The 12,844-nt window shown below is 43.4% G+C and overlaps 2 protein-coding genes across 3 annotated transcripts; both read left to right on the top strand.

Annotated features, from left to right (window-relative positions):
- The first annotated feature begins 1,154 nt into the window (after positions 1–1,154).
- Positions 1,155–3,814, top strand: fhl5 (four and a half LIM domains 5). The gene is made up of 6 exons (XM_020097971.2): positions 1,155–1,353; positions 1,450–1,630; positions 1,795–1,969; positions 2,623–2,792; positions 2,946–3,132; positions 3,534–3,814. The coding sequence occupies exons 2-6, from the start codon at positions 1,469–1,471 to the stop codon at positions 3,683–3,685; spliced, it is 846 nt and encodes a 281-aa protein (XP_019953530.1). The 5' UTR covers positions 1,155–1,353; positions 1,450–1,468; the 3' UTR covers positions 3,686–3,814.
- A 1,175-nt stretch (positions 3,815–4,989) lies between these two features.
- LOC109636261 (transforming growth factor-beta receptor-associated protein 1) lies at positions 4,990–12,339 on the top strand. 2 transcript variants are annotated; one of them, XM_069536013.1, is made up of 12 exons: positions 5,295–5,355; positions 5,899–6,195; positions 6,379–6,573; positions 6,722–6,876; positions 7,296–7,378; positions 7,492–7,842; positions 8,022–8,079; positions 8,159–8,302; positions 8,734–8,868; positions 8,943–9,087; positions 9,169–9,590; positions 9,671–12,339. In XM_069536013.1, the coding sequence occupies exons 2-12, from the start codon at positions 5,919–5,921 to the stop codon at positions 9,806–9,808; spliced, it is 2,103 nt and encodes a 700-aa protein (XP_069392114.1). In that variant the 5' UTR covers positions 5,295–5,355; positions 5,899–5,918; the 3' UTR covers positions 9,809–12,339. The 2 variants fall into 2 exon arrangements, with proteins under 2 accessions (XP_069392113.1, XP_069392114.1); XM_069536012.1 differs by having other exon boundaries at positions 4,990–6,195.
- Positions 12,340–12,844: the final 505 nt, after the last annotated feature.

The raw sequence follows: 12,844 nt of genomic DNA, 5'->3' as shown, positions 1-12,844 counted from the left end.
CACCACCTACATGCACCGCAGAACCTGTTTCAACATCATCTGTTGATCCAACAAAGGACTGCAGCTTATTTGTTGCCAGAGTGTTTCTGCAATGTTTATTTCTTCTTTCTACAAGGAGTGGTAGCGGAGCGAATGTGGAGTGAAGACAGAGTTCATCCAGACAGAGTTACATTCCTCTCAGCCTCATCCCTGTCACTGACCTTCCTGTGTGTGTATACAAGGGATTAAGCCTGTGGGCTGGGCTGGTGGTCTTCCCAGGCTATTTTTATGAAGATGTCCGCCCCCCCTGATCCTTTTGGAAAAATGATATGAGCACATATTCCAAGAATCAAAATGTAATTAGCCAAGTGTCAGTCAAAGACGCAGAAGAATTTTGATTAATATCCATGTGGAAAAGTGACAATTTGATTTATTTCAAATGCATTTTTTAACACCTGAAACTTAATGAGCTTATTGAGTCAAACACATACACACATTGAATATTGTATTTCGATGATGCACAGTCACAGCACCATAGCCTGAGAGCGCTCTTATTCCACTGCTTAACACGAAGAGAATTTGATGGAGTTACAAGAGTATCAAGATGGTCCCTATTAATCTGTCATTCCTGCTCCTCCTTCATTTCACCGTGGACGAATTGAACATCCACAGGCCTGCAGCTTCCCTCCATCTGAAGTGCTGCCAAAGCACTCTCAATAGCCACTGAGAGGTCCTGGCAATATAGTTCAGTACCTGGCAACCACAAAGCTGCTGGCGCCTACCTCTCATAAGCCATCTGCAACTGCCTGTGAGTATAGCAGGCACTGACAAAGGCCACAAGTGTGTCCGGACACGTCACCGCATCCAAATGGCCGACTATATCTCTGCTGTGGCACCGAAATCCAAACTGAGAAAATGAAAAATATCCTGAAGCATATATCTCATTGTGTGTTGCATCAGTTGCATAAAGTCATCACACTGCATTTCTCATTGCTTTTAAAACAATAAAGCAACAATGATGGAATCAGTTTGAGGCTCGGTGATATGTGCACCATCAGCGCCCTTAAAAGGTGCAGAATGATGCAGCGGAGCGTGTCCATTCTCCCCAGAGATTAACGCTAATAAGAGGGCCAGTATTTATAGACGATCCCCCACAGTGGAGACCCCTAATCCTGCCTCACCGCTCTTCATCCCTGCCCTATCCCTGCTCCTGGTCCACTCTCTCTCTGCAGCCCTTCAGCTTTACAGCCTCATCCTCCCTCCATATCAGCCGAGGTCGACACTTCCTCAACACAACGCTCATTTTTTTCTCAGATTCTCTCAAAAGAAAGGGAAAAGAAATTGCTTGGTGTATTTGCTTGGCTGGTGAGAGGGGTAAGAGATTGCCTGCACTATTAAAGGAGCTTTTTTCATCTCTTACCATTTACTTTATTGTCCAATTTTCCTGTTGTTGCTCTCTTTGACCTTCAGCTAAGAAAAGCAGACGACGATGTCCACCAGCGAGCGTTTCGATTGCCATTACTGTAAAGACTCTCTGCTGGGGAAGAAGTACATAATGAAAGAGGACATGCAGTACTGCACTAAGTGCTATGAGAACCTGTTTGCCAACTGCTGTGAGGGATGCTCTTTACCAATAAGCTGCAACTGCAAGGTAAAAAACCACCACAATCGCCCTTAGAGCCAGGACTTTGTTGTAACCCAGGTGTAAAATAAGAAAGTATGTATTTTTTTATCGCAATTTGATTCTTCTAACAATGCATTTACTAAATAAACAGAATATCCATCAGTGCAATAACTAATGTGTTATATCTACAGGACCTGTCCTACAAGGATCGCCACTGGCATGAGCAGTGCTTCAAGTGCGCCAAGTGCAGCCGCTCTCTGGTGGAGAAGGCCTTTGCCGCCAAGGACAATTCATTGCTCTGCACTGAGTGCTACGCCCATGACTATTCCTCCAAGTGTACCACCTGCAAGAAAACTGTCATGCCAGGTACATTGTCATACACTGTCATGCTTATAAATGAAATCATAACTTAAAAAGATGGAAAATGCATTATTGAGATTGAAAATTCATTCTTGACCTTGAAAATGTTTGCTGCATAACTGTTTCACCACATGATCCATTTAGTATCTGCTCTGGAGAATTGAGTCACTATTCCTTCTGCTACTGCTAGCATTTCTCATAATGAAAGGAATAACTACGTTAAAGGAATGAAGGCAAAACCAAGAACAAACTTTTGGTCTCTACTGAATCAAACGTGGATGAGAAGAAAGGAAAAAATATAAACTTAAACATCTTCAATATCCAAAGAAAAAAGTTTCTGCTAAGGTGGATCATGCGATACAACGGAAAGCTCACAGCCACTAAATGGACTTTGTGGTGATTGTTTCTTCAGAAAGAATTACAGGCTTACAAAAATTATACACTAGTTATGTCATATCTATAGTTATATCTGCAGAAATATGAAAATGGAAACTTGAAAGTATATAAAACACCAGACAACAATGCAAAAATTCTTTCCAAGATTATCAAGATTGCATGGTCCCCTCCCCACAGATAAATCTGGACTATTTTGAGCTGCAGTGTTTTTCTGTCATGGAGGAACCATATGCTGACTAAGCTGCTCTCGTCCCCTATGCCAGGTTCCCGCAAAATGGAATACAAGGGGAACAGCTGGCATGAGACCTGCTTCCTGTGCCACCGCTGCCAGCAGCCAATAGGAACCAAGTCCTTCATCCCCAAAGACACTGGCTACTTCTGCGTGCCCTGCTTCGAGAAGCAGTTTGCCTACCAGTGCTGTGCCTGTAAGAAGGTAGGGTTACAGCTGAGTCTTTTATATGTATTGACTGCTGCTGGCAATTCTCTTGACACAGGCGTTTTAACAGTTATAACTGTGACTGCATGTGTAACACCTAGAGAGAAAATTGTCATTGTGTGTCTCTGTGTGTTTGTATGCATGTTTCAGTCCATCACAACAGGTGGAGTGACGTACCAGGACAAGCCGTGGCACCGCGAGTGCTTCCTATGCATCGGCTGCAGAAAGCAGCTGTCAGGTCAGCGCTTCACCTCCCGGGAGAACTACCCCTACTGCCTCGAATGCTTCAGCAACCTGTATGCAAAGAAGTGTGTGGGCTGCACCAAGCCCATCACCAGTGAGTCACTGTGCTCATGTTTTCATTCACTCACACACCGCTCACACGTAATGCCTTTATCTGCATTTGTGCAGGAACTGTCAGATAAACAAGGTGGCATTAACCTGCATATCATGTAAATGCATGGACATATGGGCAGCTGTGGCTCAGGAGGTAGAGCAGGTTGTCCATGAACCTGAGGGTCAGCGGTTTGATCCCAGTCTCTGCCATTCCTCGTGCTGGCCAGATAGTAAACCCGATGTGTGATAGAGAAAGTGCTGCACATAGATGTGTATTGATGTGTGCGTGAATGGCAAAACTGTAAAGCACTTTGAGTGCTAATCTACAGTGTTCGTCAACAACATGAGACAAGTGCTGTATAAATACAAACCATTTACCATCTACATGTTTGATGTGTGCAGGTCTGGCAGGAGCCAAGTACATCTCCTTCGAGGAGCGCCAGTGGCACAGCGAGTGTTTCACCTGCATGCAGTGCTCCATGTCACTGGTGGGACGCGGCTTCCTCACCCAGCGTGACAACATCTTGTGCACCGACTGTGGCAGGGAGAAGTGATCTTTCCACCAGGGGTCACCGCTTAATCCGAGTAACAGCAGGGCTTAATGCTCTGATACAGATACTGTAGATTCATGTATAATTTTCTTCTCAGTATGTCTGATGCATAAACAGACTCTGAATGTCAAACGCTTGGTGTTATAAATGAACATTAGTTCACTCACACTGCCCACACACACATGCACACACACACACACACACACACACACACACACACACACACTCACACTTCCACATAGATAAATACATAGCTTAAAAGTCAGTAAGCCGTATGTGCCATTGTGACAAAGATGAAATGCTGTAGCAAACATATTAGAGGTGATTATGACCAATTGATCAATTGACATAAGATTCATTCTATATTGAAAATGTATAATTAACTTTCATGTAATAAGTTCCAGCTCATCTCGAGATATGATACCTTTTTAAAATCTTATTTAACAGTTTAACTATAAAACCTCAGGCTACTGGCTGTTGCTTGCGCAGAGCCATAAAAATGAAGTAGTCTCAGAAGCTAAATGATTAATCTGTCATAAAACATAAAGAAAAGAAAAAAAAATTCCGGATCCGCCCCTCATAGGCATCTGCACCAATGCAGCCGTCCCAGACCCAGGTCCCATCTATCCGCCAAGTTTGGTGGGAATAAGTTAAGTGGGTTTAAGAAGAAAAGAAGTTAAGGAAACTAAAAAAAAAACTTTTCATCTGGATCTGCCCCAGAATGTACTGGGTTCTTCCCTTGCCGTAATTACAACCTTCAAATAAATGTCACTTAGGAAAATACAAATTGCCGCTGTTGTCTGAAACATATGGACAAACAGATCAGTTGAGAAAATAATCAGCATGCCACTGCTCTATGACAACAAACCATCTGCTGAATATTTTCTGACTTTCTTTATAGATTTATATATATTTTTACTATGACTGCTTAGGATAAAAATATATATAAATATGCATGATTAGAGCTTCTCATATGTGAAATACTTACACATACAAAAGGTTATTACAATAAAGACCTTTCTATGTACATCATGCTGAGATGGATGCCATTTTATTGCCTGCTGTTGTTTATCCTAATTTCTTGTTTTCTTCAGAGTTGCCGTCCAGAGGAGAAGTGTGTGCATTTCTTTATATGAAATTCCTCAGAGGCAAAAGTTCAGAATAACAAATATAACTGGCTGGTTTAAAATCCACATCTTTTACGACTTTATTGTCACATGTGAGCCACTCGTTACACAATCACTGCCATGAAACAAACCTCCGCTGGGTTTCTGTTGCCTCTTGACCTCATCACACCCAGCTCGTGCACATTGTAAACACACTTGTGTGTGCCCGTACATGGATTGATCTGCAGATATTTTTGCTCTTTTACTTGTGCGCTTTCCTCTGACCAGAGCAACCACTTTGTTCGAGCCAAGGATTTCATAGGACCGAAACTGCGGGGACCTCTAAATATCCGTCATCTTCGCTGCATCTTGTGTTTTGATTCTTGTAAAAGTTGGCTTTCTTGGAGAGGCGGCTGGGTGAGTTGTGTAAGTGTCCTCACATGGCAGGATGAGCAGAAATGCTGACATTGACTTCCAGGCAGGATGTTGTCACATGGGGGAGGTGAAACTACTTTACACTTCATTAAGTTGTGGAGGATTCAAAGAGGCAGGGGGAACAGCGGAGAGGTAGGGACGGCTTATTTTACATATCACTGACGAAGAGCTGGGATTTTGATGTTTAAGATTCCTACTGTCAGGGCTTTTCACAGTGGAATGCTACTTGATACTTGAGGAACAGTTGACGTTAGTTGCACAACCAAAGTCAAAGGTACTACATGTCTGCAATGGCTTTTAAAGCATTCACAAAAACACAGATCTATGAAAAACATGAAGCTCCAAAAGAAAAGGACAAATTTGGTATCCAGTGCCTCGAGTGCTTTGATCGAAATCTGTATATTGGGACTAAAAATGCGACAGTGCAGCACCTCATCCTACCAAGCAGCACCATCGGAGACCTGAGTCCTGGCAAAACCAGAGAAGGTAGAGCGAGAAAACTCGGCTCAAGCAACGCAGTCGTCCAACTGAGAGCAGTCCCGTTGTTCAACCACTTGCTTGTCCTGTGGGACCGCAGCGTCACAGCCCTCAACATGTTCTCCTTAGAGCCGGTTCCTGCTTTGAAAAAAATCCAGCAGGTTTCTTTGTTTGAGGTGTGCGACTCATTGCTCACAGCTCAGGCAGGATGTGTGGAGATGGTGACTTCCTCCAGCCGCAGGAGACTGATCCACATCTACGTGGTGGGAGTGGATAAGTGGGAGGTTGTCAAGGAAGTGCCTCTACATCAGGATCCCGTGGCCTTGGCAGTAGATGGCACCAGTCTGTGCGTAGCCACCTGCGACAGGTATCTCCTCTGTGATGTTGAAACTGGGAGCAAAGAGGAGCTTTTTCCTCACAATCACAACAGGCAGCGTGTCATTGTTACCTCAGCAGGACGAGGGGAATTCCTCCTTAATGGGCCTGAATCTTTGGGTAAGCTCTGCCAAAAATCTTTATGGTACACGTTGTCCTACAGGCTGTCGAGCACAGATGTCGCCATGTGTCGTTATATGCTTCCATTCCAAAGTTAATCAGCTCATATCAGTCCAACATATATTCAAACAGCCAGGGGATATTTGTTTGCCAAGATATCATTTTCTCACCCTCGTCCCCCAGGCATGTTCGTGATGAAGACGGGGATATGCCAGCGCCCTCCCCTGCAGTGGCCTCAGGAGGTGCTGGCAGCCAGAGTATGTTTCCCTTACATTCTCACCCTGCAGCCCCAAGTGCTATCTGTCTACAGCATGTTAGATCAGCAGTGCAAACAGACTGTGAGCCTCCATGGAGCGAAGGGTCTGCTCTCCACGTCAGGTAAACCAGGCGATACACATGGAAAGCCTGTCCAACTGTGGTTTCGTCTTTAAATGATGAGACCGTCTGCCCCAGTTTGCACCGATCTACTCCATCATCCATTGCACTGTAGTGTTCCTACACATCGAGTGTTTCTGAATCCCCTCAGATGGTGTGTTAGCGTTCACAGAGAGAGACATTTTCAGCCTGCGTCTGGTGCCAGTCGAAGAGCAGATCCAGGCGCTCGTAGGACAAGAGAGGGTCGAGGAGGCATTGCTGCTGCTGGATGGAGTTCAGAGCCGTTGTCCACTTGACTCATACAAGGTGAAATGTGATTTGTAGATGTACAGGAAGACGCAAAATATGACCCTGCTCTGAGAATTATGTTTCTTATGGTTCTTTCTTTAATTTAATCATGTAAAATAAAACTGCAGTAGCAAATACTCAATATTGATTCGGCTTGACTTCTTCAGCAGCTGTTTTATAATATTAAATTATTTTACATAATTATTAAAAAAGGAATAAAAACAGATTGTTAAATTTGGAAAACAGAGGTAACATGATGAACACTGTAGTTAATATTTACATAGAACATGATCATCTAATTGGAAAATATTACCCTTGAGATTAAAGGAGAGTCACACAGTCGTCTGCTTCAATCATTTCGGATCATGTGTCGGCAGATTAAAGACGGTGCCGTGTCACATACGTCTGTTTTTGACGGAATATGTCTTCACTGACAGGAGCTGCAGAAGGCCGTCACTTGCTTGGCTGGATTTGTTCACTTTTACCAGGAGGGTTTTTCCGAGGCCAGAGAACTATTCATGTGAGAGTAAAGCCTTCCTAACACAACACTCCATATACAAACTGTACAAATTAAATCACAGATTTTTGTTAGTTTGCCTAAAACAAATCCATGCACAATAACTCCTTGAACAGTACAGGTGAGTTGGACCCCAGAGAACTCATCCTCCTCTACCCGGACATGAGGTCGTGTCTCGGCAATGACTTTGAGTCCCAGTTTGATCAGGGGAAGAAGAAGGGCAGGGCTCTCCAGGTGCTCTGGTGTGAGGACACAAACATCTTTCATCACTACCTGTCCTTCCTGGGAGATTTTCTCAGAGCTGTCAGGGGGACAGAGCAAGACTCGGCCTGCAGTGCGGAGGTGGACTGCGCCCTCCTGAGGCTGTACGTAGGACTGGGAGACACTGAGAAGCTGCAGCAGCTCGTTATTTCTCCCAATGAGTGCAGGCTGGATCACTGTGTTCCTGCTCTGGAGCAAAACAACAGGTGAAAATAAACAATAAGCTTTGTTACATAGATGAGCTGTAATCACACTATATAATTTGCTCAGTGCACAGATATGAAATAGTTTTCAGAGACATTCTTGTTCAGTGTTTGATACATGTTTTATTGTTTTCAACCATTTCTGATGGATCATTTCCTGTTTGATCTTTTTCTATTTTAAGGTTTTTTGTGTTAGGTTCCCTCTATCAAAGCCACGGGAGGTCAATTGATGCAATAAAGGTGAGTGAAAGGTAATACTCTACACGTCTATATTAACTCCATGTTGAAACGTGTGTTTTATCTTGTTTCATTCTGTCAGACTTGGGTAAATATTGCAGACGGCTCCCACAGAGACGACTCTTGCTCAGATGTGTATGGACACATAGTGTGGACGCTCAGTCAGCTGGAGGACAAAGATATTGTGAGGAATTTTGCAGAATGGACTCTGCAAAAAAACCAAGAGGTGCCTATTTTTCATTTCATGCAACGATTTCTTTTGGGGTATTCATTCTAAAATTGTATTTTTATTAGGAGGACATGAAATCTTTCCTTTGTGTTATGATCCATCTTCACTTGCTCTGACATAGTAACATCTACGCTTCTGAAGAATCCTCACAACCTTTATATAGAGACCAAGAATATTCATATAGACCCTGTAGGTGCAGAAATATACTCTATTCTTTTGTGCATGTAATTTTTTTTCGAGCAGGGGCCCGAGAAAAGGTCAGATTTAAAAAGGTTAATGCTCTCAAGCTGACTGCAGAGGGCAGAGTTGCACAGTACAGCTGGATTCAAACACACAGCAAAACACCACCCACTCCATCATATTAAGTAATTATGGGGAAATTATGGGCAATCAAATCACAGATGACAGTATTTCTTTGTTTGAAAAAGATAGGTGTGCAGATTTTCACCAAGCGCCAGCCAGATGATCGACTGGAGACACAAGAGGTCTTCATTCTCCTGGAGAAATATCCGCTGGCATTGGTTTTGTATCTTGAGTTCTTGATCCATGATTTGAGCAGTGAGGTGGGTACAGCAGCAGCCACTTCATCGAACACCCTGAATCTTTTATTGGTGATAACAATTGGTTGTAATCTTAGGAGGAAAGACATCACAGCCGTCTGGCCTTGGCATATGTTACTCAGACGCTGCAAGAGGAAGAAGAAGCAGATTTGAGGTCGACCAGGGGGAAGTTGCAACATCTGTTATGGGAATCCAAATTCTATGACGTCTCCAATGTATATGGTGTGTGGACATCTTAGAGGAACATAAAGCATTGGAGAATCTTCCACAAATTACAGTAGGAGTCTTTTTTTTTCATTGCAGAGAGAGTCAAGTCAACGACCCTGCACATAGAGACAGCCATTCTCCTCGGCAGGAGCGGGGAACACTCCCAGGCCCTGCAGGTGCTTGTTCACCGCAAGCGAGACCCCCAGGCTGCAGAGGCCTACTGCTGCAGGGCTGCCCAGGGCCACAACGCTCACTTCAGACAGGCCCTGCTGCTCACCCTGCTCCAAATCTACCTGAGCTCCGAGGATCCCACCAGCACCGCGGTGGATCTGCTGAACAATAACTCTCAGGCCTTTGCAGCGGAGAAGGTCGTCCAGCTCCTGCCCGACTCCTGGTCTGTTCAGCTCGTCTCCCGGTTCTTGGTCGGTTCCGTCAGGGCAACGCTCCACCAGAGTCGCATAGTGAAGCTGCAAAAGGCGCTGGCCCGGGCGGAGCTCATGCGGCACAAGGTCACTTGGGTGAGTTAAATAACATGATCTACATTTACTGCAGCAAACATTGTGTTTATTCTTGTTTTCCTGAACCCTTCCCTCTACAGATGCAGGCCTCAAAAACAATCTTCAGACTGGACAAGGAGCAGAAGTGTAAGGTTTGTCAGCGAGTCCTTGCCGAGCCACAGTTCGCCTGTAACCTGCACGGCGAGCTGATGCACGTTGGCTGCACTGGCTTTTTTTAGCATCGCAAAGACACCGATCGCCCAGTCTGTTGCCTGTTCATGCACATTATGTGTTCCATTGCACTCCTGAGAATCACATTCATTTCAAGCTGGTTAAGTGTCTGCTTCTTACCCGATGATTTTTCTAGATTAGACCGTGTCATCTAAGCAAACTCCCGTCAACGGTTCAATTCATGGAACTGGGACCAGACAGGTTCCCTAATTAGAAAAAAGAAAATACATAGTGTAAATAACTGGTTTCAAAAATGTGAAAGAGCATGCATTGCACTTTTTCAGGGCGGCATGTCTGAGCTTTTTCCAAGAGACACTGTAGACAGCAATAGCTATAAATTGGATTGTGGAGGACACTCGGGGACATACTGTATATTCACTGATCAGACTGTGGTGTTTTACATGGAAACCACCCGTGGTTGCCCCGATGACCAGAGGGAATTTGACCATCCTCCAGTGCTGTATATACGCATCCCCACCATCATGGTTTCCACTGACTGTGTATATTTGTCTGCGTGGAGCAGGAAATAGAAAGTCAACATGCTGCACGTGAGATTTTTTTCCATTCAGCCTGTGCATTAATATACATTTAAGAGCAAGAAAAGTAAAAAGGTCAGAGTACAGAGATTTTAATCATTTCTATACTGTGGACTTAGTTCACATGCAGCCAAATGACATGTGTACTTTGAATGAAATATGAAATCTGAGGCAGTTTTTATTTTTCACCAACATCGTCCCTGTATCATTATCACAGACGTCTATTCCCAATAATCAAGCACAAACTCCACTGTCCACATATACCAACTGCAAATAAAACTTAAACACAAGTCGTTAGTTGGATGACAGTTGGAGTCGAGATATATTTGTTTGCGTCTGTCAGAATGTAGAGACTCGGAGCTAACCCCAACTGTTTCTTTATACCGATGCATTTTGGGGCAAGAGCTGCGGAGACGCCTGAGGGGACTGGAGCAGCGACTTGGCTTGACTGCTCATAAGTTTTCGGCCTGGGGTGAGAAACTAATTGCACTGTAGATAAATAGTAAATTATGAGTCTGTTGGATGGGATTATCTCTTTGTGATGCTGCTGCCAAGCTTTCTTGCTAATGAGGTTTTTGTTTCCCACTGAGGGCAGAGGACAATCAGGAGCTGTGTTCACATGTCTCGGTGCGGTGAAGCCTTTCAAGGGCATCACTAGGATTAAATCTCATTATATTTCTCACTGTATCAATTTAACCTGAGTCGTATAAATAAATAGAACCATATGCGAGAAAACCTCAAGAAGAAGTTGCTCTTCTTTTATGTGGTTGCAGGAGAATTGCACACTCCTCCATACCGCCTCCTTGTAATTTTGATAATCTGCTTCTCATTCAATCTCTTGTGGAATAAACCAGTGTGAAGAAAAGCACGAGGCATCAACTCCTCTCTTGCTTGTACGAAGAGAGCCTCTCACAGTTTATATGGCTCCACTGTGAGGCCTGCTGCTTGGCGACAGCCTGAGCCCCGGGCCGGTTCCTGGTGACCGGGGGCCACTGGGTGGACCTTGGGGCCTGAGATCATGTCCACTTCTCTCCTCTCTGGGACGTCCTCAGGGAACATTAATGTTGTTTTGAATGCTTGAGGTTACGCTGCGCCTAGAAAAATGTTTTTCTAATCTTTGAAGTTGACCAACAAGACAGAATAACCAAAAGGTAAAAATAAGTAGACACAAGTACAAATACACCTCTCAGCATTTGGTGCATTTGAATTTTTCTTTTCTCATGAGTCCCTGATGAATGTAACACTCTTGAATGCTGGAGTCTAGGGCCTGAGACGGCCTGGACTCAGTGGGGTGCTGGCCAGATGGTCATTTTACACATGAGGGGAGTGGATTGGATGCAAAAGTCAACAGTTGGAGGGAAGTATGGTGGGTATCCAGACATTGGTCTCCCATTATAAATATCCCCGTGACCACAGAGTCCGTGCTAGGAGGGAAAATAGGAACATTGTCTTCCTATGCTCGTCTAAATTTAAGGAAAAAATGTCTGCTGTCTGGACTGTAGGACGTAATTGTTTACATGTTAGCATAGTTTTACATGCAGGGAAGGAAACAGTTATATGAGATGCATAGAGCCTTGTTTGCTTACACAGTATGTTATATGAGATTCTCCAAAATATATATATACATAACGTTGGTTTATCAGTTTTAGACTTCACTGTGAATTCACTGAGAATTATATATAATTGTGATTTTGAAGAGATGACATGTTTCAGATGTCTGCTCCAGAAAATGATACAGTACTTGAGTTTAGGCGCAGAGACCACAGCTATAAAGCATGGTTTAACACATTGAATTTTATATGTTTTATAGCAGTGAGTTTTATAATTAGATTTCTCTGGGATCAGACTGACCTTACGTTAGGTCACCGTGAAGAACATTACATTTACATACATGTATTTTATGTTTACTTGTATTTCTTTCTCAAATAATGTTTTGCAAATAAAACTAATTGTACACAATGATATCCCATATAACATGTGAAAATAAAATATTTATGTTAAGTGTAATAATTCAGCTTTAAGGTATTTCCTGCAGTATTCACCACCTCACTGCATTCGACATTCGAGATGGAGGATGAGAAGACATAAGATATTTAAATGAAAACAAGCTTGATTTCACAATTAAGTAACACGAGAACGGCCACAAGAAAGACAACGTTAAACCACAAGGGGCAAAAATGTGTGGTTTTAATAGTCACTACCTTTAAGTCAATTATTTTTAATCACAAAGTTTTATGGAGATGTGTTTTCCACTCTTTGGCACCGACTCTAAAACAGCTCATGGAAAAAATGCTGCCTCAAGATCATGAAAATTGCAGCAGGTACCTCAGTAAATAAAGCCTTTGGGAAAGATGAATACACAATGCTTCTCTATGCATCGTGCATCATATTTATAGTCAAAGCCACAAATTACTGTATCATGTCCCTCGTGACGCATTTTTCAGTCTTTTAGTGGTTGGTGAAAGACAAGGAGAATCTTAATTTGCAACCCTTTTGGTAGCAATAATG

Source organism: Paralichthys olivaceus, chromosome 12 (genome assembly GCF_024713975.1).
Source record: "Paralichthys olivaceus isolate ysfri-2021 chromosome 12, ASM2471397v2, whole genome shotgun sequence".
NCBI classification, from domain to species: Eukaryota; Metazoa; Chordata; class Actinopteri; order Pleuronectiformes; family Paralichthyidae; genus Paralichthys; species Paralichthys olivaceus.
This window is presented reverse-complemented; position numbering and strand designations above follow the sequence as displayed.

Bases quoted from the DNA above. Each gene is read 5' to 3' on its own strand.
- fhl5 (XM_020097971.2), top strand. From the start codon at position 1,469: ATGTCCACCAGCGAGCGTTTCGATTGCCATTACTGTAAAGACTCTCTG. The intron at 1,631-1,794 runs GTAAAAAACCAC...TTATATCTACAG, and splicing joins CAATAAGCTGCAACTGCAAG to GACCTGTCCTACAAGGATCG. The intron at 2,793-2,945 runs GTAGGGTTACAG...TGCATGTTTCAG, and splicing joins AGTGCTGTGCCTGTAAGAAG to TCCATCACAACAGGTGGAGT.
- LOC109636261 (XM_069536012.1), top strand. From the start codon at position 5,505: ATGTCTGCAATGGCTTTTAAAGCATTCACAAAAACACAGATCTATGAA. The intron at 6,574-6,721 runs GTAAACCAGGCG...GAATCCCCTCAG, and splicing joins GGGTCTGCTCTCCACGTCAG to ATGGTGTGTTAGCGTTCACA. The intron at 8,869-8,942 runs GTGGGTACAGCA...TTGTAATCTTAG, and splicing joins TCCATGATTTGAGCAGTGAG to GAGGAAAGACATCACAGCCG.